General features: G+C 38.5%; 1 protein-coding gene across 1 annotated transcript; it reads right to left on the bottom strand.

Annotated features, from left to right (window-relative positions):
- Window positions 1–1,295: 1,295 nt before the first annotated feature.
- LOC139850712 (24-methylenesterol C-methyltransferase 2-like) lies at window positions 1,296–2,695 on the bottom strand. Its single transcript, XM_071840268.1, has one exon. The coding sequence runs from the start codon at window positions 2,636–2,638 to the stop codon at window positions 1,556–1,558; it is 1,083 nt and encodes a 360-aa protein (XP_071696369.1). The 5' UTR covers window positions 2,639–2,695; the 3' UTR covers window positions 1,296–1,555.
- Between the last annotated feature and the right edge of the window lie 18,709 nt (window positions 2,696–21,404).

Here is a 21,404-nt window from a genome sequence, read left to right as displayed (position 1 = left end):
ACTTTCTTAAAGTCTTGGAACCTTAATGTTCTCCATTGTTCCATAGCAGCTGGAAGTAAAATTTCTCTTTGATTATTGAATCTGCTTTTGAGACCTTCCCATAAAACATGGGGATCTTCTACAGTCACATAATTATTTTGTAAGCATTCATCAATATGTTGATGAATAAAGCAACATGCCGTTGCTTGTTCTTTTTCAGAACAAGTGTTATTTTCATTTATGGCTTCAAGAATGCCCATTGATTTAAGATGCATTTTTACTTTTATAACCCATGGCATGTAGTTGTTTCCAGTTGATTCTAAAGGAGTAAATTTAAGCTTTTCCAGATTCGACATTTTCTATTAAAACAAACAACATGATAAATTATAGTCACTTTATATTCATAAGTATATAAACATTAAACATAAATTTAATATAACATAAATGATAAGTAGGTGACAGTGTCGACCATATGTAAGCAATCATTAATAAATGTTATATAACATAAATATAAATATTAGTAAACATAAATGATAATTAGGCGACAGTGTCGGCCATATAAATGTTAGATAATAGAAATATAAATGTTAGTAACATAAATGATAATTAGGCGACAGTGTCGGCCATATAAATGTTAGATAATTGAAATATAAATGTTAGTAACATAAATGATAATTAGACGACAGTGTCGACCATATATTATTCAGGTGGTATAACCGACCATATATCATTTAGGTGGCAGAGCCAACCATAATTAGTATTAAGATTATCGTGCTGATAACGTGTTATAATTCAGTAGGCTTATAACTACCTTTAGTGGTTTGATTCTTGATGTTATAATTCAGTAGGCTTATAACTACCTTTAGTGATTTGATTCTTGATTAAGAATACTAATAATGAAGTGTAAGAACAAAGATGATAATGGAAAGAAAGAAAGAAACACTACACTTTGTAAGTGTGAGAAATGGTGCAAGTTTAATGCTTGCATTCATGGCTATTTATAGCAAAAATATCACAAGTTCAGGTAATACAATAATATTACTTTTGTGTATCAATAATTGACTATCCATTTATATATATATATTTATATATTATAACAAATTGTTAAAAGGGTAAAAAACAAATCCTCCTAACGCTAACCTCATTATCATTCATACTGGTGTGGTTTTAGAACGATTTGTAAAAAGATAAACCATTGTTAACTTAATAGAACTACGAATTCACTTAGTCAGGATCAGGAAAACAAGATAAAACTCAAATTCATTCACTCAAATCCTAGTAACAATAACAATAACAATAAACTACAAAGCTAATGCTAAACGAACAATAAACTCCATAAAGTAAACAATCAACCAGTACAAATTACACTGTACTACAAAATTGCGTAAACTTCGATAAAAACAATCCCAACATCCGCAAAATCTAGTCCGTTTCGATTAATTTAAACACAGCAAATCAAAATGTAATAGTTAAGTTAAAACAGATAATTTCATAATTCATTCATACTAATCATTAAAAAACAAAACAAAACAAAACAAACAGTAGAAACAAACGGATTAAACCTCAACAAATTCCTTTAGGACTCTTGAATCTTCTCTGGTTTCTTCAACAAAATCATATGCATCGGAGTAAAAATCCCAGTTTCACCACCTCTAGTCAAATAATCAGCAGTGTTAAACAACATTTCATGAACATCAATCGTCCCTTTTGGTGCAACTTTAATCGTTTCAAGCACCATCACGACAATATGATTCCTCCAATACGCAATTCGCCCCATTTTCAACCTCGACCACCATGGTTTCGATGGCGGTTTCGCTAAATCCTTCTCTTTCACAACTTCAAACCCTACCTTTTTTGCCACCTCAGCAATCTCATTATAAGATCTCAATCCAGGCAACGCATCACCTCTTTCAATCCCCTGAATTACCTCCACGTGTTCAGGATCTTCACTTTTGTACAACTCAGTAGTCACCCATTCATACGATACGTACATCGATCCAGGTTTCAAAACCCTAAAAATCTCACCGTACACATCTTCTAATTTAGGCGCGTGACACGTGGCTTCAATCGAATACGCTCCGTCAAAACTATTGTCCTCAAACGGCATTTCTAAAAAATTACCGCAAACGACGTCGCATAAGTGATCTAACCCAGCTTTTTTGTTATGTGCTTTGGCACGTGACACTTGATACTCGTTAATAGTGATTCCAACAACGTTACAACCCGAATGTGCCGCAATCGCACGCATCGGACCTCCGACTCCGCACCCGGCATCCAGAATCTTCTGACCCGGTTTCACTCCGATCAGATCTACCGCCATCTGTTCGTGAATTCGGGTAGATTCCAGATTCGATTTTCCGGGAATTGCGGGAGAAAAATGAAAGGACTGGCCCCACCCCCATTCGTAAATATCTGTCACCAGATTATAAAAAGTATCAACGAAAGCAGGGACGTTTTCGGTCTTCTCGATCTGTTTCGGCCGGCGAAAAAAGGACCAGTACTGATTGTAATTATCTTGAACGTTTTCACGTTTGATTGAACCACCGGTGAGATTAACAGCGTGTTTGCCTTTTTGTTCGGCGGAACCGAGAAGGCAGATGAACCAGTAAAGGCCGCCGGCGAGAAGTGAGGCGGTGCAGACAAGAGTGAGTGAATCCATGTGTGTGTGTGTGTGTGTGTGTGTGTGTGTGTGTGTTGGTGTGGGTGTGTGATATGAGGCTTTAAGCTTTTTATGATGAGTTGTTTGTTTGGATGTCACGTGATTTCTTTATATTAATGTTTCTAGGATTTTATTTAATTAATATTTAATATTTACTAATATTTATATTTAATATTTTATTTGTGAAGGTGTTTGTGGCTGTCCCCACCACGTTATGCCACGTCAAGGAATGAGTGGAGGGCAGAGTATAGGTCGGATATTTTTATCTATTCTTTTGAATTTGAAGAACAAGATTGAGTCTTGTTATAATGGAAAGACTTTTTAATTTTTAATGTGATAACGATATTTTCGTTGAAAGATCCATGAAAAAGGATAAAATTACTTTTTTTTATTAGAAAAATCAACGCTTATACATTTATTTTTAATTAAGTATAACAGTAAGTTAGTAACATAGATCGATAGCTATAGATAAATATGTAAACAACTTCTAATAAAAATCATCTTATGATAGGAGTAGTTCCTTAGTTGGCGGTCAATATGCCCATCAATTGCAACATACTCTAAGGTCACAGCCTATCGTACGTCGCCGAGCCTGTCCCCGAACGCCACCAATCGCCATTGACTCGCCACCACAGGCATCAGTCCGCCACCAAGCTCGTTTGTTACGCCTGCAACGGGCATCTCACGAGTATATGTGGGTCTCATGGTATCAAACGAATATATTTTATACCTGTTTGAGTTCAATTTTTTCCCCCTATAATACAACTTTTTACCAATATAAATAACACTCTCATTTTTTATAACTTCACTTCAAAAACACACATTTACTGTTGTGAATCAGCAATACTGATATCAACAATAAACAAAACGAGTATAAGTAAACACAGCAATTTAACGTGAAAAACCTTAAATTTAATGGAAGTAAAAAACCACGAGCAACAATCCACTATAGATAAATTCGATTAGAATGGATCCAACAGTGCATAGGCTGTTGGAATGGAATATAAGATCGACTACAATCTGATTAAAATCGATAATAACGTAGCAGATGAACTATGCATATAATTGTGTGTATATATGAAATCGGCTGCTAGGGGATATATTTATAGGTATCCTGAACACGGAGAATAGGAATAAGAATTTCTATTGGATAAGGACTTCTTAATAAATCAATAATCCTTAATGTATTATAACTCCTCTCGGAACTTATCCACTCCAAAACTTTTGGGTCACGCCTCCAACAATCTCTACCTTGAGCCAAAAGATATAGTCCCGAACGTTGTCGTTGCCGCACCCCGAAGGGTTTAAACCTGTGTGATACCAACTAAATTCAAACAATGATTGAACTTAGTTGGTGGTAGAACTTTGGTGAGCATGTCGGTCGAATTGTCATTTGTGTGAACCTTTCCAACAACTACCTCACCCTTCTCAACTATACCTCGAACAAAATGGTATCTCACTTCGATGTGTTTCGTCTTTGAATGAAACTTGTTGTTCTTCACCAAATGCTCTGTGCTTTGGTTTTCGCAATACACTGTGAGGACAGATTGCTGCAGCCCTAGCTCGTTAACCATACCACGAATCCTTATTGCTTCCTTAACTCCTTCGGTAGTTGAAATGTATTCGGCTTCGGTAGTGGATTGCGCATATATTGATTGTAGGGACGAATACCAACTAACAGTTGATCCACAATGTGAGGATATGTATGAAGATAGGCACTTTCTTTTATCAAGGTCACCAGCATAATCAAAATCTACATAACACTGTACACGGTTTTGCTTAGCTCGGTCCCTTTCAAACGAAAGCCCAACATTGCTTGTACCTTTAACATATCGAAGGATGTGTTAAGCTGCTTCCCAATGACACTTACCGGGGTTATGCATATATCTGCTAACTACGCTAACGGCATGAGCTAAATTGGGTCGGGTACATACCTTAGCGTACATTAAACTCCCAACGGCATTTGCGTATGGAACTGAGGCCATTTGATTCTTGCCTTCCCTTGATGTAGGACTTTGACTGGAGGATGATTTAAAATGAGGAGCTAAAGGAGTAGGCACATGTTTACTATGCTTCATGTTAAACCTGTCAAGGAATTTCATAATATAATTGTATTGAGACAAGGTGATCTTTTCAGCCTTTCGATCTCGATGTATTTCAATGCCCAGAATGCGTTGTGTAGGCCCTAGGTCCTTCATCTCAAATTCTCTACTTAGTTGTCCCTTCAATTCCATGATGTGTAATTTGCTTTTAGAAGCCAGGAGCATGTCATTGACGTAGAGAACTAAGTAGATTGTAGATCCATCTTGAAACTTTCTTAAATACACACATTCATCATAATTACTTCGGGTGTAGCCGTGACTCGTCATGAACGCATCAAACCTTCGATACCATTGACGTGGGGATTGTTTTAACCCATAAAGGGATTTCTTTAATTTGCATACTTGGTCTTCGTTTTCGAATATCTCATACCCCTCGGGTTGATGGATGTATATTTCTTCATCAAGATGTCCATGAAGAAAGGCCATTTTTACGTCCATTTGTTCTAGTTCCAAGTCTTGTAAAGCAACTATAGAGAGTATGATACGAATAGATGTATGTAGGACTACCGAGGAAAAAACCTCGTTGAAGTCTATACCCTCACGCTGATCGAATCGATGTACTACAAAACGAGCTTTGTACCTTTTATTTTCAACGCCAGGTATCCCTTCTTTAATTTTGAAAAGTCATTTACAGCTTATTGCACATTTACCTTTCGGCAATTTAACAAGATCTTATGTATCATTCTTATGCAAGCTTTCAATTCTTCTTACATCGCTGCAACCTACTTGTCACCATCTAGACATGATATTGCCTCGGAGTAAGATTTGGGCTCAGTGTTTTCAATTTCTGAGGTAGCAGCAAATCTATAAGCAACTTTATTGCATTCGTAGTCCTGAAATTTGAGAGGTCTATTAACCTGCCGCCTTTCTCGGTCACGTACCAAAACTTAATCTGATTGAGTTTCATATTCAGGTTCGGCTTGTGTAGTGTCCTCGGTTTGTGTAACCACTTGATCCTCAACATTGAGTTCGAGCTCCACCTTACTGGTGGAGGTGGTCTCACTTTCATCAGAGGGTTTTGTAGTTGACTTCTTTTCAGAGTCTGGATATAGCATGATGTAACATCCTCAGATCGGGCCTAGATGTAAGATGACTTTATTGCCCTTAGGCATAATTGTGTGGTTAATTATGCTTTTATTTTAATTATATGTTTGGTGTTATTTTATTATTTGGTTAAGACCAGTTTGTGACAAGGGTCGCAGAACAGGTTCGTTTATTTAATTTGGACTCTGTTAGGGCAGTTTAATTAAGTACGAAAGATATTAGATAGCTGGTAAATACCCGTGTGTGATGGGGTATTGTGTTTAGCCTAATTATATAAGCTTGTGACCAGCCTTCTCTCTCACTTTCTTGAACCTTCCAAACAAACACCCCGTACCTAACACTTTCACCACTTGAAAACCCTAATCTCTAGATCTTGATTTAGAGCTTAAATTGTGTTTGAAATCGATTTCCTTGTGTCATTGTGAGTCTATCAAGGTAAGATTTGTTCGATTTCATGTCCAAATCAGTGTTTTAATTGAGATTAAAATTAGGTTTTTGATAAAAGTGATTTTGGTGTCTTAATGCTTAATTTTATATTGTTTTGGCTCAAAACTTGCGGGTTTATACTTCTAAATGTTTTGTGTACAAATTATAAGTGGTTTTGAGAATTGAGATTTGGGTGATTTTGGGGCGAAACCTGTCAGTTTTCTGCTGCTGCAGCTCGATGAACAGAACCGTACGGTTGCAGCTTGCAACCGCACGGGTACATGGTGCAATCGTACGGATGCATGTGCAACTGTACGGATGCAGTGGTGTTGGTGCAACCGGGCAGTATGTGTGCAACCGTACGGATGTATGATGCAACCGTACGGATGGACTTGCAACTGTACGGGTACATGTGCAACCGTACAGATGCATATCAGATCAGTAGTTGTTGTTTAGTTTAGCTGTTTCCTAGCCGTTATGCTGTCCGCGAGGCTTATGATTATCAGGATGTAAATTCTGAAAATGCATAAGTGTTAGGTGGACTTTTAGCGACGCTTTTTGTGACTGATTTTCTGTACTGTGCTGTTTTGTGTTAACAGACAGAAACTAACTTGATTTGCCTTATGTTCAGGTAATAAGGATAAGGAAGCCGCTCAGTGATAGATTATATGAGCTTATTACTGGTATTCGGTGAGTGGGTCTATCTCCGGATAGAGTATTAAGTAGCTGACACGCTACTTGTTCAGACTCTTTATTATTATGTTTATGTCTTGTATGATTGCCATGTGTAGTTAGATGTTGCCATGCTAGTTAGGACGATTGCATGACTGAATATCTGTGAAATTATATGCGCACTGTTAGTTGGACACCAACCGAGGTGGCAAGGTTGGGAACCCACCGAGGCGGCAAGGTAGGTTTGATGTGAGGTCGACTGTGGTAGCCTGGTCGGGTCATGGTTTTACTAATTGTTCAGTATAGCATAGAAGGACGCATTTGTTGCGTCTGGACGGTTATGCAATGGAGTCAGTAAAGCGGACTATCGGTAGACTGTAGCTTGATCAACTAAGTCGTGTGCTCGTACAAGCCGCCGATCCTCATATTGTTAGTTGTTGTTATATGCTAGTTCAGGACGTTAGCATATCTGTGGCCTTTGCATGTTCAGTTTCTTATGCTTGATCTGTTAGATAGTATCCATTCACTTAGCAGTTATGCTAATTCCCCCACATTTCCACCCTTGCAGGTTTAGGTACTGCTGTTTTGGATGGGTGTTGCGGTCGGGTTTGAAGACATGTTTGACTATGTGATTAACTCTGATGTTTTCTATTTTAATGATGTTTTTACGTAACACCGATGTTTTGGAATATTGTAATAACATTAACTAAGTTGATTTGTTAACTATGGTTTGTAAGTATTAACCAGGGTTATTTTAGTAACTAAATGTACTTTCGCTGTGATTAAAAAAAAAATCAGGGTGTTACAACTTGGTATCAGAGCATGGTTTAGCAGCAAGTACGTGCACGTATTTGTTCCTAAACCTTGAGTTAAGTCAAACCTGTCAGCGGGATGGGGGCTAAGTGAATGTATGATGTTTGTGCATGTTAGTGTTTAGTAAACTAACAGTTATCCACTAAGCTTTTGTGCTAGTGTTTTGTAGCACAGATGGCAGATAATAGAGATTTGAACGCTACGAAACCGATCCACCCCGAAACGTTCAGTGCTCCAGATGTGGAGGATGAGGCAAAGGTTTATGATGCTGATTATGGGAGTCTGAAGGATTAATGTGCAAGGTACAACATATAACTATATGGCCAAATTCATTTGAGCCTTCGGGGTCACACACATATACACTGAGACGTCAAATAAAATATATATATATATATATATATGATGTATATATATTACTCAAGTAACAAAATAGTAAATCGAAATTAATTCATTTACTATTCATATGAATAGTAAATGATACGAAATTAATTAATTTATTATTCACATGAAAGCGACATGATAGAAATTATTAATTATAAGTTACATAATATACCCCTAAAGTATTTGAGAAATACAACTTTGGAAATGATCTTGATTCATTTTGATTTGCTACAAAACAAAAGGAGTTTTGGATTGATTTTATCATATCTTAAAAGTAGATTTATTTATTTAAAATTAGATTTGAAAATCTAATTATTAGCAAATGTTTTTTAACAAGTCTACAACTGGATTGATTTTATTCTCTATATATACATGCCATGTTTTGTTTTGAGAAGTGCACACGAATGAAAAAGAATCAAACACTTCTATTTTCTTTAGATTACTATACGAGAGTATTATTTATCTATTCTATTTGATTAATATAATTTGATTATATTAATTAGTTACTTGGGTTTGGACTAGCATCCATTGGCATTGTTTGAAGTGTAGTGTGGACTATCCAAAGAGACGATCATACTTTTGATCATAAGTTTCTCTCCGCCTCATCACTTTCTCCAAGAAAGGTATATCGTTAACTCCTCTTTTGTTTTATATTCATGAAAATTATTATGGTGTAACTGGATCATTGGGAAAGATTAATCGTGTGCATGTTTCATTAAATAAGTGAAAATTTAATCTTCTACATTTTTGTTTATAAAATAAAAAAAGATTATTATTTTAACTATCCGCTGCGTTAATCTCATTTGGTAAAAGTACACACGATTTTCCATCAGCCGAGCCTGTCCCCGAACGCCACCAATCGCCATTGACTCACCACCATAGGCATCAGTCCGCCACCAAGCTCGTTTGTTACACCTACAACGGGCATCTCACGAGTATATGTGGGTCCCATGGTATCAAACGAATCTATATTTAACCGTTTGAGTTTAAATTTTTTTTTTTCTTCCTAAAATACAACTTTTTACCAATATAGATAACACTCTCATTTTTTATAACTTCACTTCAAAAACATACATTTACTGTTGTGAATCAGCAATACTGATATCAACAATAAACAAAACGAGTATAAGTAAACACAGCAATTTAGAAAAACCTCAAATTTAATGGAAGTAAAAAACCACGGGCAACGAGCAACAATCCACTATAGATAAATTCGATTAGAATGGATCCAACAGTGTATAGGCTGTTGGAATGGAATATAAGATCGACTAAAATCTGATTGAAATCGATAATAACGTAGCAGATGAACTATGCATATAATTGTGTGTATATATAAAATCGGCTGCTAGGGGATATATTTATAGATATCCTAAACACGGAGAATAGGAATAAGAATCTCTATTGGATAAGTACTTCTTGATAAATCAATAATCCTTAATGTATTATAACTCCTCTCGGAACTTATCCACTCCAAAACTTTTGGGTCACGCTTCCAACAATCTCTACCTTGAGCCAAAAGCTATAGTCCTGAACGTTGTCGTTGCCGCACCCTGAAGGTTTAAACCTGTGTGATACCAACTAAATTCAAACAATGATTGAACTTAGTTGGTGGTAGAACTTTGGTGAGCATGTCGGTCGGATTGTCATTTGTGTGAACCTTTCCAACAACTACATCACCCCTTTCAACTATACCTCGAACAAAATGGTACCTCACTTCGATGTGTTTCGTCGTTGAATGAAACTTGTTGTTCTTCACCAAATGCACTGCGCTTTGGTTGTCGCAATACACTGTGAGGACAGATTGCTGCAGCCCTAGCTCGTTTACCATACCACGAATCCTTACTGCTTCCTTAACTCCTTCGGTAGGGACGAATAATCAGAATATGTATGAAGATAGGCACTTTCTTTTATCAAGGTCACCAGCATAATCAGAATCTACATAACCCTGTACACCATCTTGCTTAGCTCGGTCCCTTTCAAACGAAAGCCCAACATTGCTTGTACCTTTAACATATCGAAGGATGTGTTAAACTGCTTCCCAATGACACTTACCGGGGTTATGCATATATCTGCTAACTACGCTAACAGCATGAGCTAAATTGGGACAGGTACATACCTTAGCGTACATTAAACTCCCAACGGCATTTGCGTATGGAACTGAGGCCATTTGATCCTTGCCTTCCCTTGATGTAGGACTTTGACTGGAGGATAATTTAAAATGAGGAGCCAAAAGAGTAGGCACAGGTTTACTATGCTTCATGTTAAACCTGTCAAGGACTTTCATAATATAACTGTATTGAGACAAGGTGATTTTAAAGGTTAAAATTGATGATTTTAAAAAGTTAAACTCTATCGAGTTTAAAGTTAATTTTTTTTTTTGAAACTCAAATAATATATATGGACGATATCTTTTAAAAATGTTTTGAAATGATACACAATGTGTATTTGTTATTTTTTTATATATAGTAAAATAACAAACTAGACGCATAAACACGATCGACATATATAAAATTGGTTAAAATAATTTTTAACAAGTGTAGCGAATCTTGTGTGCATGCATTATTCATTAACACAAACATTTTCAAAATACCCGTCAAATTTAAGTCATGCCATCCAATGAGCTTGCAAACACTCCTCGTTATTTTTTGATTACGGTGAGACCTAATCGAATTATAGCTACGAGGTGGATTTTCAGTTACGAGTGAGACTAGGCTGAATTTTCACAGTTTCCAAATTGGACGACTTAATCGTATTCACAGTGAGACCTGAATTCGAGGCAAGGATGGGACAAACATGCCAATAGATAATAGTGGTTTGTTGGACTACACATATCTCAAGGTCCCATAAAGATCTAAGAGTTGCACATGTGATGCAATTGGTACTCGCTACCTACCAGTAGACTCTATAATTACTAGCTGATCAACATATGTAGTTATGGAACCTCTATGTGGATCTTGGGCTTTCGTAAATTAATTATTTTTAAATATATTAAAACTTGGGTAATTAATTTATTAAAGTATTATATCAAAAATACTAAAATTGAACCATGTTCTTTTGTAGATGTCAAACAATCAAAACGTAAATCAAAATAACCTCCCTTCTTTGTTGGAGAAGGAGAAACTCAATGGTTCAAACTTCCTCGATTGGTACCGCAACCTGAGAATTGTTCTCAAATATGAAGGGAAGTTGAACAAAATTGAAGAACCCTTACCTGATTCTCCTGCTGAGACAGCTACTGCTGCTCAAAAGAATGCTTATCAGAAGTTGTTTGATGAGTAAAAGAAGAAAGCTTTAATCATGTTTGCTTGTATGACTTCTGACCTCCAAAAGGAAATGGAAGATCGTACAGCATATGATATGATGACTGAGTTGAAAAATATGTTTCAGAAACAGGCTAGTCAAGAGATATATGAAACTTATAAGCTTCTTCAAACATGCAAAATGGAGGAGGGTCAATCAGTGAGCTCTCATGTCTTAAAAATGAAAAGCTACATTGACCGATTGGAAAAACTTGGAACTACCTTGCCGCCTAACTTGGCTGTGAACACGGTTTTGGTTTCACTACCAAAATTGTATCACCAATTTGTGATGAATTACAATATGCAAGGTTGGGAGAAATCTCTGGCAGAGGTGCATTCGATGCTCAAAACTGCTGAACAGAATATTCCATCCAAGGTTTCCAATCCAGGTGTGTCACGACCCTACTTTTTCCGTTATCTTTTACCGTTTATTATTTAATGACCGTTAACTGTTATTCGTGCCATGTCATTTCTATGACCTACATTATTATTTTTGTAATAATATATTTATTATTATGCGTTATGTGAATATTTGTATTCATATTTAAAGTTATACGTTTCTACGTGTCGCGGATTTCTATCCGGCGAATCTTTTCGGTTTTCAAACCAACGGTCAAACTTTTGGGATTTTTTAATCCAAATTATTTTAAATATGTAATTTTGATGTCATATGATTATATATAGTGTTTATATATTTTATTCATCGCGTATTTGTTATCTCTCCGAAAAATCAATCGCGTAATAGCATTTTCGCGTTTCGGGCTTCGTTCGAGTTCTCGGGCTACAAGCTATTTAACCATTTGTCATTTTAAGCCAATGGGGCCCACCCCATTTGTGGAATTCAGCCAAATGCTAGGCCTAACACACTCCCCTATTTTTTTTTCATTTCATTTTTGTTTTCACCATTTCATCTTTCCTAAAACCTAGCTTGTTTTCTCTCCTCTCCCTCTTTTCTTTTTTTGGCCAACTCCTAGCTATTACCACCAAAAAAAATTGGCCAACACCATCAAAAATTCAATCGTATATCATTTTTCAAAGCTAGATACACAAACGGATTCTCCTTTTCGCGATCTACAAGCTTCATCTTCTTGATTCTTGATTAGGGTATAAACCCTATGTAACGACCCTGGATTTTCCAAATTTATTTATTAATAATTATTATTAATACTTGTGATTTAACGAATGTATGTTATTACATTTACTTGTTACCATGATTGATCATACATGACTTTAAAATGCCCGAAACGTCTTTGTGACACATGAACTTTTCAAGAATAATATTTAAGATATTATTTACATTCATGATTAATTGTTATTAATCATTTTTAATTAACTAAGTTTGCTAGTTAATTACTTGGGCCCTTATTGGATTATTATTTATTTGAACTTGGGCTTACTTATTTAACTTGTTACTTACATACATACTTGGGCCTTATAATTGTACATGGGCTTAGAAGCCCACCCTACACCCTTACATGGATTAGTTAGCCCAATTATTTATGCTAGTATTGCTTTCAAACTTAACTAGCTTACTTAATGCTTATGGAATATAGTTACTACACAGTTACATCTAGTCCCCATGAACACACCTCTAATAACCAACTTTTAACACATTTACATGCAAGTGACTAGTGGTTCTTTTCCTTCCCTCTTTTCTCCCAACGGCCGTCGGCCATAGTAAGCCTTTAGAGGAGTTTTGTGCTTTTTTTTAATTTACTTCACTCACTTGTTTCTCTCATTTCAAACACACACTTTTACTTGCAAAATCCTCTCAACTTTTCTCTCATTTTCTTTCCTTTCTTGTAAGTAACTTGAAGCTTTTTCTTCTCTACTTTCTTGGTTTGAAAACCGTAAATATACACACACATTCATCATCATTTGTTTGTTGATACTTGTTCATGTTGTTACTTAATTACTTGTTGTTGTTTTGTTACAAGTCTATGTTAATTATTACTTACAAGTTACAAGAATCAAACTGTTTAATTTGATTCTTCATTTTAACTTGTATTTACAAGAACACACAAGAGCTAAACTCTCTAGTTTATGTTCTACATCTAATATTTTAAAAGATTGTAAGTTCATGTGTTGTTAAAATCATACTTGAAGCTCATGTTGTAAACTTAAAAGTTTACTTCCTAAAGATTAAGACTTTTGCTTGAATCTTTAAAGTATGAACAACCATGAATTAGTTACTTGTTTATTTAGATTATTTCTTTATTTTATGTACTTTATGTTGTTCTTGGTCAAGTGTTACTAGTTAACTTTGATCTCGTTTTTCTTGAACACAAGTTAACTTTAAAAGTTCAAGAACATGGAAGTATAACTTTTTAGTTATAACTTCATACACTTGTGTTAGATTTAACTTAATAACTTTATATCTAGACCTTTGGGTCTTGGATCTTCAAGATCTAACTAAGAACTATGTTCTACATCTTAATATCTTGATTAGTTAGTTTACTTTCAAGTTTGTAGTTCAATATTACTTTTACATTTCATGTATGTGTTAAATCTAAGACTTTGATGTAACTTTGGTTCATCAAACTACATACAACACTTAATTGAGTTGTGCTACATATCTTAGACTTACACTTGTGTTATGATGGTCAAACCTTGGTTAAGATGATGCAAACACATCAACGATTTGTAAATTTGAAGCTATATGCATCAAGGATGAGAACCGTGATAAGCATCGAGTACCAAGAAACCCACCGGAACCTACTATTTACTGTTACTGGGTCTGATCAGTACGACCTGGGCTGCTGTAAAGATGATTTTCAGTTATCTCTGTTCGAATAGATAACTTTTCATTTAGGACTCGTTTTAATCCGAGTTACGGTTTAGGATTTACGGCCCTCCGATCGTCACTATGTCCTTTTAACGTTGTGCTGAAAATTCTGACCTACTCGCACTTAGACCGTCGTCACGGTCAAACGAAGACGAGTTTGCTTCTGGGATTTTTACCACAACTAAAGGACTCATATACAGAGCCATGGCAACTGGTCTCATCTTATTTCAGTAGGTATAGAGGCCGTGGTGACTGATCGAACTCAGCCTTTGTTTTAAACTCTTTTCTAGAATGAAACTTACTTTACACCTTTTGTTTGATGATGAATGAAGATGACCCTTAAGACCTAATTTATATACATTTAAACCTATTAGGACGATTTACTGACTTAGTACTATTTGACTTAGGTTGAGGACTTTCCGGACCTACGTACTTGCTTATTTCCCGACTCGACTTTACAACTACTTTACCACTGTGAGTTATAGCATCCCTTTTTACTTTAACTATTTTGGGAACTGAGAATACTTGCGCATTTTACGATTTACATACTAGGCACAAGTACTTAAACTTTATATATGTGTGGGTTATACAACGGCATAAACATTCCCTTTAGCTCGGTAACGTTTAGTCATTGGTTTTTGAACCGGTGAATGCGAATCTTAGATATGGATCCATAGGGTTTGACATCCCCACTCGAGCTAGTAGCGCTAGCATTTAACGGGTGTTTAATACTTCATAAACATATGCACTTTCCAAGTGTACTTTCAGGGGGTATAAACGTTAAGTTAGTTACCAAGTGCCCACGGTTAAACATATACTTTATCATACTGTTTTGAAACGCTCTTTGTAGCACTGAAATCTCGTGGCCTACCTTACATAATGTTATACTTAAACTATAGCTCACCAAACTTTGTGTTGACGTTTTTAAGCATGTTCTCCTCAGGTGCTTAAGGTTAGCTACTTCCGCTGTGTACTATTCTTGCTGTAGACACCCGCTGCTTTAGAGATGTCACTGCATGAACGTTATCATGCATTCATAAACTTAATTATTTTTGAACAATGATTTGTAACGACCTAAGGGTCACGCACTATTACTGATTGCTTCTGTTCATTGAAGCATACTTTTGATGTAAAACATTTGGCATTAGTTATGATGTCACCTTTTCTCATGAATGCAAACTTGTTTTGAAAACGCATATAGTGTTTGGCCTTGTAATGATCCTGTTGTTGATGATTCGTACACGATGGTTTTGTACGGGGCATCACATTTGGTATCAGAGCATTGGTTGTAGGGAATTAGGTTGCATTAGTGAGTCTAGACCGGCCCGAGTAGGATTCACTAATAGGACTAATCTACAACTTGCTAGTTTACTTGTTTCCGCTGAACTTACTGCATGCTGCTGCTTACTTTTACTGCTATATGCCGTATGCTACTACATGATTTCACTACTGCATGATATTACTTGCTTTCGATTGCATGCTACTTCTGTACGATTTACTGTTATTGCCATGCTATTTACCGTTATACATGATTTAGACTGTTGGCCTAATAGGTGCTTGCTTTATGACTTACTGACATGGAAAAATTTATTTTTTCTTGTTTAGATGTCGAATATTCCACCTGCTATCGTTTTGGGCAGTTCAGACTCGTCAGTCACTTCACCTGCCGCTGTTGCCGATCCCCCGATCCCGTCGGTGACACACTCTACTGACCCCGGCGCTTCATCCTCCGGAGCTAGTAGTCATGCGCCTGCCCCAGTAGGTACTGCAGACGGAGCCCAGGACCCCCCAGAGATTCCAGCTCCATCTGCCCCAGGACCCTCGGGGTCACAGACTCACTCCAATGATGTTGTGATTCCCGCGGAATTTGGGGAGGGTCCATTCCGTAACCTGTATCGCCATTGGTGCCGACGCGCTCCTGACGGACGTCTCGTACCTATTCCACCCTTCAGATACCGACAGATGATGGCCGCCCGAGGGGAGCCAGTACAGCCACCCGTGCAGCCACTTCCACACGATTCAGATGATCCTTCATCCGATGACTCATCTACAAATGAATCTAGTGACGATGACTCCAACGAGGAGGACCCCGATGATGCACCTGTTCAGCCACCCTCCACCCCGCCGAAGAAGCGGTACCGTTTCGACGGCACCATTATTCCGGGGATCAACGGAGGACGAGCATTCACTGACGCATTTGGTCGGCATTGTAGGGTTACCGCCCGTAAGCGGCTTGTGCCGTATCCTGCTGATCCCTTCATCCGTAAGCCTTACCGCCTCGCAGCCTCTACTTCTGGAGCTGGACCGTCTGCACCACCAGCTCCACCAGCACCACCCGTACCGACTGCTCCGCCTGCCCCACTCACTCCCTCTGTTGAGAAACTGATGAGGGAGGTGGAGATCCTCCGTGCTCGGGTAACCGAGCTCGAGGACCAGATGTCTCATGTATTGGACATCCTACACCCACCTTCACCGTATGGCTTTTTTAGTAGATTTCATTATGTAATCTAGTTGTAGTTTTATATTTCACTTATGTATTGTACGAACTTATACAGATGTATGCAACTTATTATTAATGAATGGAACTTTGCGTTATTTAATTTTTGCACGATGTTCTATTTACGTTACTCTATGATTCTGTGGTATTTGTACATGGTTGTATTACTTAATAAACATGTGATGTGTTGATTCCATGTTGGTTACCATATACTGTATTATTACTATTTGAATACTGGATTTTGACTTGAGTCAAAAAAATTTTTTAGAACATCATGGCCAACGGACAATCAACATTAACACCTACCGTAGCCCAAATCGAGGAGATGATTGCCGAAAGGGTAGCCGCGGCCATTGCGGAAATGCAACCCCAAGCTCCACCGCCACCGGTTATTCAACCCATTCGTAATGGGTGCACGTACAAAGAGTTCCAAAGCTGCAAACCCCACAACTTCAGTGGAACAGAGGGGCCGGTTGGTCTCAGTAGATGGTTCGAGAAGTTAGAATCTGTGTTTCGAGTTAGTAACTGTTCAGAGGAGAATAAAACCAAGTTTGCTTCATGCACGCTGTCTGATGGCGCACTAACGTGGTGGAACACGTTGGCTCAAGCAAAAGGTATTGATGAGGCGTTTGCTACTCCATGGGAGGAGTTCAAAGGGGCCCTGATTGAGGAATATTGCTTTAGGACCGAGATCCAGAAGATGGAGATTGAATTTATGCAGTTAAAGGCTGTTGGGAACGACCTTGATAGTTACAACCGGCTATTTTTGGAATTAGCCCTGATGTGTCCGACAATGATCACCCCAGAATTCAAGCGTATGGAAAGGTACTTCTGGGGACTTCCTAAGTCCATTAAGGGAAACGTTACCTCGTCCAAGCCACCCAATGTCCCGGAAGTAATGCGCATGGTGCATACTTTAATGAACCAAATTATCATCGATGAACCGGAGAAAGCTAAGTCTGAAGCGGGTAGTAGTGAGAAGCGCAAATGGGATAACAATAGGGGAAGGACCTATGATCAAAACCCGGCAAAACGACATGAGGGATTCAGAGGAAAAAACAACGGTGGAAAGCCCAATCCGAATACCAACTCAAACTCTAACTACAAGGGAACTTTACCACAATGCAAGCGGTGCTACAAGCACCATACTGGGTATTGTAACGTTGTTTGTGAAAAGTGCCAACGGACTGGACATATCGGTAAAGACTGCAAGGTCACCACCCTGAATGTGAAGGCGAACACCAATGGACCGAAAAAGTGCTACGAATGCAGACAGACGGGCCATTTCAGAAATGCGTGCCCCAACAAAAGAAAAGACGGCGGACCACCCTGTGGTAGAGCTTTCAATGTTAATGCAAGGGACGCCCGCGAGAATCCCGACTTGGTGACAGGTATATTCACTATCAACAATCTTTTAGCTTCTGTCCTATTTGATACTGGTGCCGATAGAAGTTATGTATGTAGAAATTTTTGCGATAAGATTAATTGGTCGTTAGTCCCGTTAAAAGAAAGTATGTTTGTCGAGGTAGCCAATGGAAAACTTGAGAAAGTTGACCATATTAGTCGAGGAGCTATTATCAAAATAGCTGGTGTAGATTTCGAAATTGACTTGATACCCATTAAATTGGGAAGTTTTAACGTGATTGTCAGTATGGATTGGTTGACCAAGATAAAGGCTGACATTATCTGTGGAGATAAAGCTCTTCGTATACCACAAGGAGATGGTGAGCCATTAATCATTTACGGAGAGAGATGTACCTCGAAGCTGAACCTCATTAGTTGCGTGAAAGCGCAAAAGATCATGAAGAAGGGACGCCTTGTTGTCCTAGCACATGTGAAAACAGTAGAAACCGAGGTGAAGAGTGTGAACGACATTCGAATTGTGAACGAATTCTCCGATGTCTTTCCTGAAGAATTGCCTGGATTACCGCCGCCGAGAGCAGTAGAGTTTCAGATCGATTTAGTACCAGGAGCTGCACCTGTAGCTCACGCACCTTATCGACTCACACCTTCTGAAATGCAAGAATTACAGAGCCAATTACAAGAACTACTTGACCGTAGATTTATCCAACCAAGTTTCTCGCCTTGGGGCGCAACTGTTCTGTTTGTGAAGAAGAAGGATGGATCCTTCCGTATGTGTATCGACTACCATGAACTCAACAAATTGATGATCAAGAATCGGTATCCACTTCCCCGAATTGACGATCTTTTTGATCAACTACAAGGATCGAGCGTTTAATCAAAGATCGATTTGCGATCCAGTTATCACCAGTTTAGGGTGATGGAAAGTGATGTAATGAAGACTGCATTCAGAACTCGTTATGGTCATTATGAGTTTCTTGTGATGCCATTCGGTTAAACCAATGCACCTGCCGTGTTCATGGACCTCATGAATCGTGTCTGCAAGCCGTACCTGGATAAGTTTGTTATCGTCTTCATAGATGATATCCTCATCTACTCTAAGAGCGAAGAAGAGCATGAGCAACATCTTTGATTAGTGCTTGAACTTTTGAGCCAAGAGCAACTTTACGCCAAATTCTCCAAGTGTGAATTTTGGTTGAAGGAAGTCCAATTTCTGGGTCATGTTGTGAGCGACCAGGGTATCAAAGTTGATCCCGCCAAGATTGAAGCTATCAGCAAGTGGGAGACCCCACTACTCCGACTCATATTCGCCAATTTCTAGGTCTCGCCGGTTACTACCGAAGATTTATCGAAGGTTTCTCTCTGATTGCGCGTCCTTTGACAGCGCTGACTCACAAGGGCAAGAAGTTCATTTGGGAACCCGCACACGAATCAACATTTCAAACTTTGAAGAAGAAGTTGACCACCGCACCTATCTTATCTCTTCCTGAAGGCAGTGACGATTTCGTCGTTTATTGTGATGCATCGAAAAGTGGTTTTGGTTGTGTACTGATGCAAAGATCAAAGGTTATCGCCTACGCCTCCCGTCAACTGAAGATTCACGAACAGAACTACACTACTCATGATCTCGAACTTGGAGCCGTTGTCTTTGCGCTCAAATTGTGGAGACACTACCTTTATGGAACTAAGAGTACTATCTTCACCGACCACAAGAGCCTCCAACACATCTTCGATCAGAAGCAACAAAATATGAGACAACATCGATGGATTGAGACGCTAAAAGACTATGATTGTGAACTTCGCTATCATCCTAGCAAGGCCAATGTTGTAGCTGACGCTTTAAGCCGAAAGGAGAGGATGGCACCTCTTCGTGTTAGGGCTCTGAACATCACCTTCCATTCAAACCTTAATAGCCAGATCAGAGTAGCCCAGGATGAGGCTCTCAAGGAGGAGAATATATCTCGCGAACATTTGAACATTCTTGTCTCTCGATTAGAGGTTAGGGAGTCTGTACTTCGATGTTATGCTGGAAGAATTTGGGTACCTCTTTATGGAGATCTACGGAACCTTATATTAGATGAAGCCCACAAGTCAAGATATTCGATTCATCCCGAAGCGGGCAAAATGTACCACGACCTTAAAGAACAGTATTGGTGGTCGAATCTTAAGAAGGACGTTGCAACATATGTTGGTAAGTGTTTGACTTGTTCGAAAGTTAAGGCCGAACATCAAAGACCTTCTGGGTTACTTCAACAACCGAAAATCCCGCAATGGAAGTGGGAAAGGATAACAATGGATTTCATTACCAAGCTACCGAAGACGGTGGGCGGATACGATACCATCTGGGTTATTGTTGACCGCCTTACTAAATCTGCACACTTCTTGGCTATGAAGGAAACGGATACAATGGAGAGACTTGCTCAATTATACATCAAAGAGGTTGTATCTCGTCATGGTGTACCTTTATCGATCATCTCAGATCGCGATCCCCGTTTTGCTTCCAGATTTTGGCATTCTTTGCAAGAAGCCATGGGAAATCGTCTCGACATGAGTACTGCTTATCACCCACAGACCGACGGGCAAAGTGAACGAATGATTCAGACCTTGGAAGACATGTTGCGTGCATGTTTCATTGATTTCGGAAAGGCCTGGGAAAGGCATTTGCCACTCGCCGAATTTTCTTACAACAACAGTTATCACTCTAGTATTAATGCCACACCTTTTGAAGCATTGTATGGCCGCAAGAGCCGTTCTCCTATTTGTTGGGCCGAAGTAGGAGAAAAGCAAATCACCGGACCCGAGGTAGTCCACGAAACAACGGAGAAGATTGCTCAGATTCAAGCGAGACTTAAGACGGCCCGTGATCGTCAGAAGAGTTATGCTGATCTTAAACGTAAAGACTTTGAATTCAACGTGGACGAGCGTGTAATGTTGAAGGTTGCACCTTGGAAAGGTGTGATCTGTTTTGGAAAGCGTGGAAAGTTGAACCCACGATACATTGGTCCTTTCGAAATCTTGGAACGTGTTGGACCCGTTGCTTACCGTTTGGATCTACCAGCACAATTGAGCTCATTACATCCTACCTTCCACGTGTTAAACTTGAAGAAGTGTCTTGCTGCACCTGAACTTATCATACCACTGGAAAAACTTACAATTGATGACAAACTCCACTTCGTGGAAGAACCTGTCGAGATTATGGACCGTGAGGTCAAAACTTTGAAACGCAACAAGATTCCGATCGTTCGAGTACGATGGAATGCCAAACGAGGACCTGAGTTTACTTGGGAACGAGAGGATCAAATGATGCAGAAGTATCCTCACCTTTTCCCGACTCCTCCATCTACCTCAGCTGAAAATTTTGGGACAAAATTTTCTTTAACAGGTG

This window comes from Rutidosis leptorrhynchoides, chromosome 5, assembly GCF_046630445.1.
Source record: "Rutidosis leptorrhynchoides isolate AG116_Rl617_1_P2 chromosome 5, CSIRO_AGI_Rlap_v1, whole genome shotgun sequence".
NCBI classification, from domain to species: domain Eukaryota; kingdom Viridiplantae; phylum Streptophyta; class Magnoliopsida; order Asterales; family Asteraceae; genus Rutidosis; species Rutidosis leptorrhynchoides.
The sequence above is the reverse complement of the archived record's forward strand: the minus strand, read 5'-3'. Positions and strand labels throughout refer to the sequence as shown.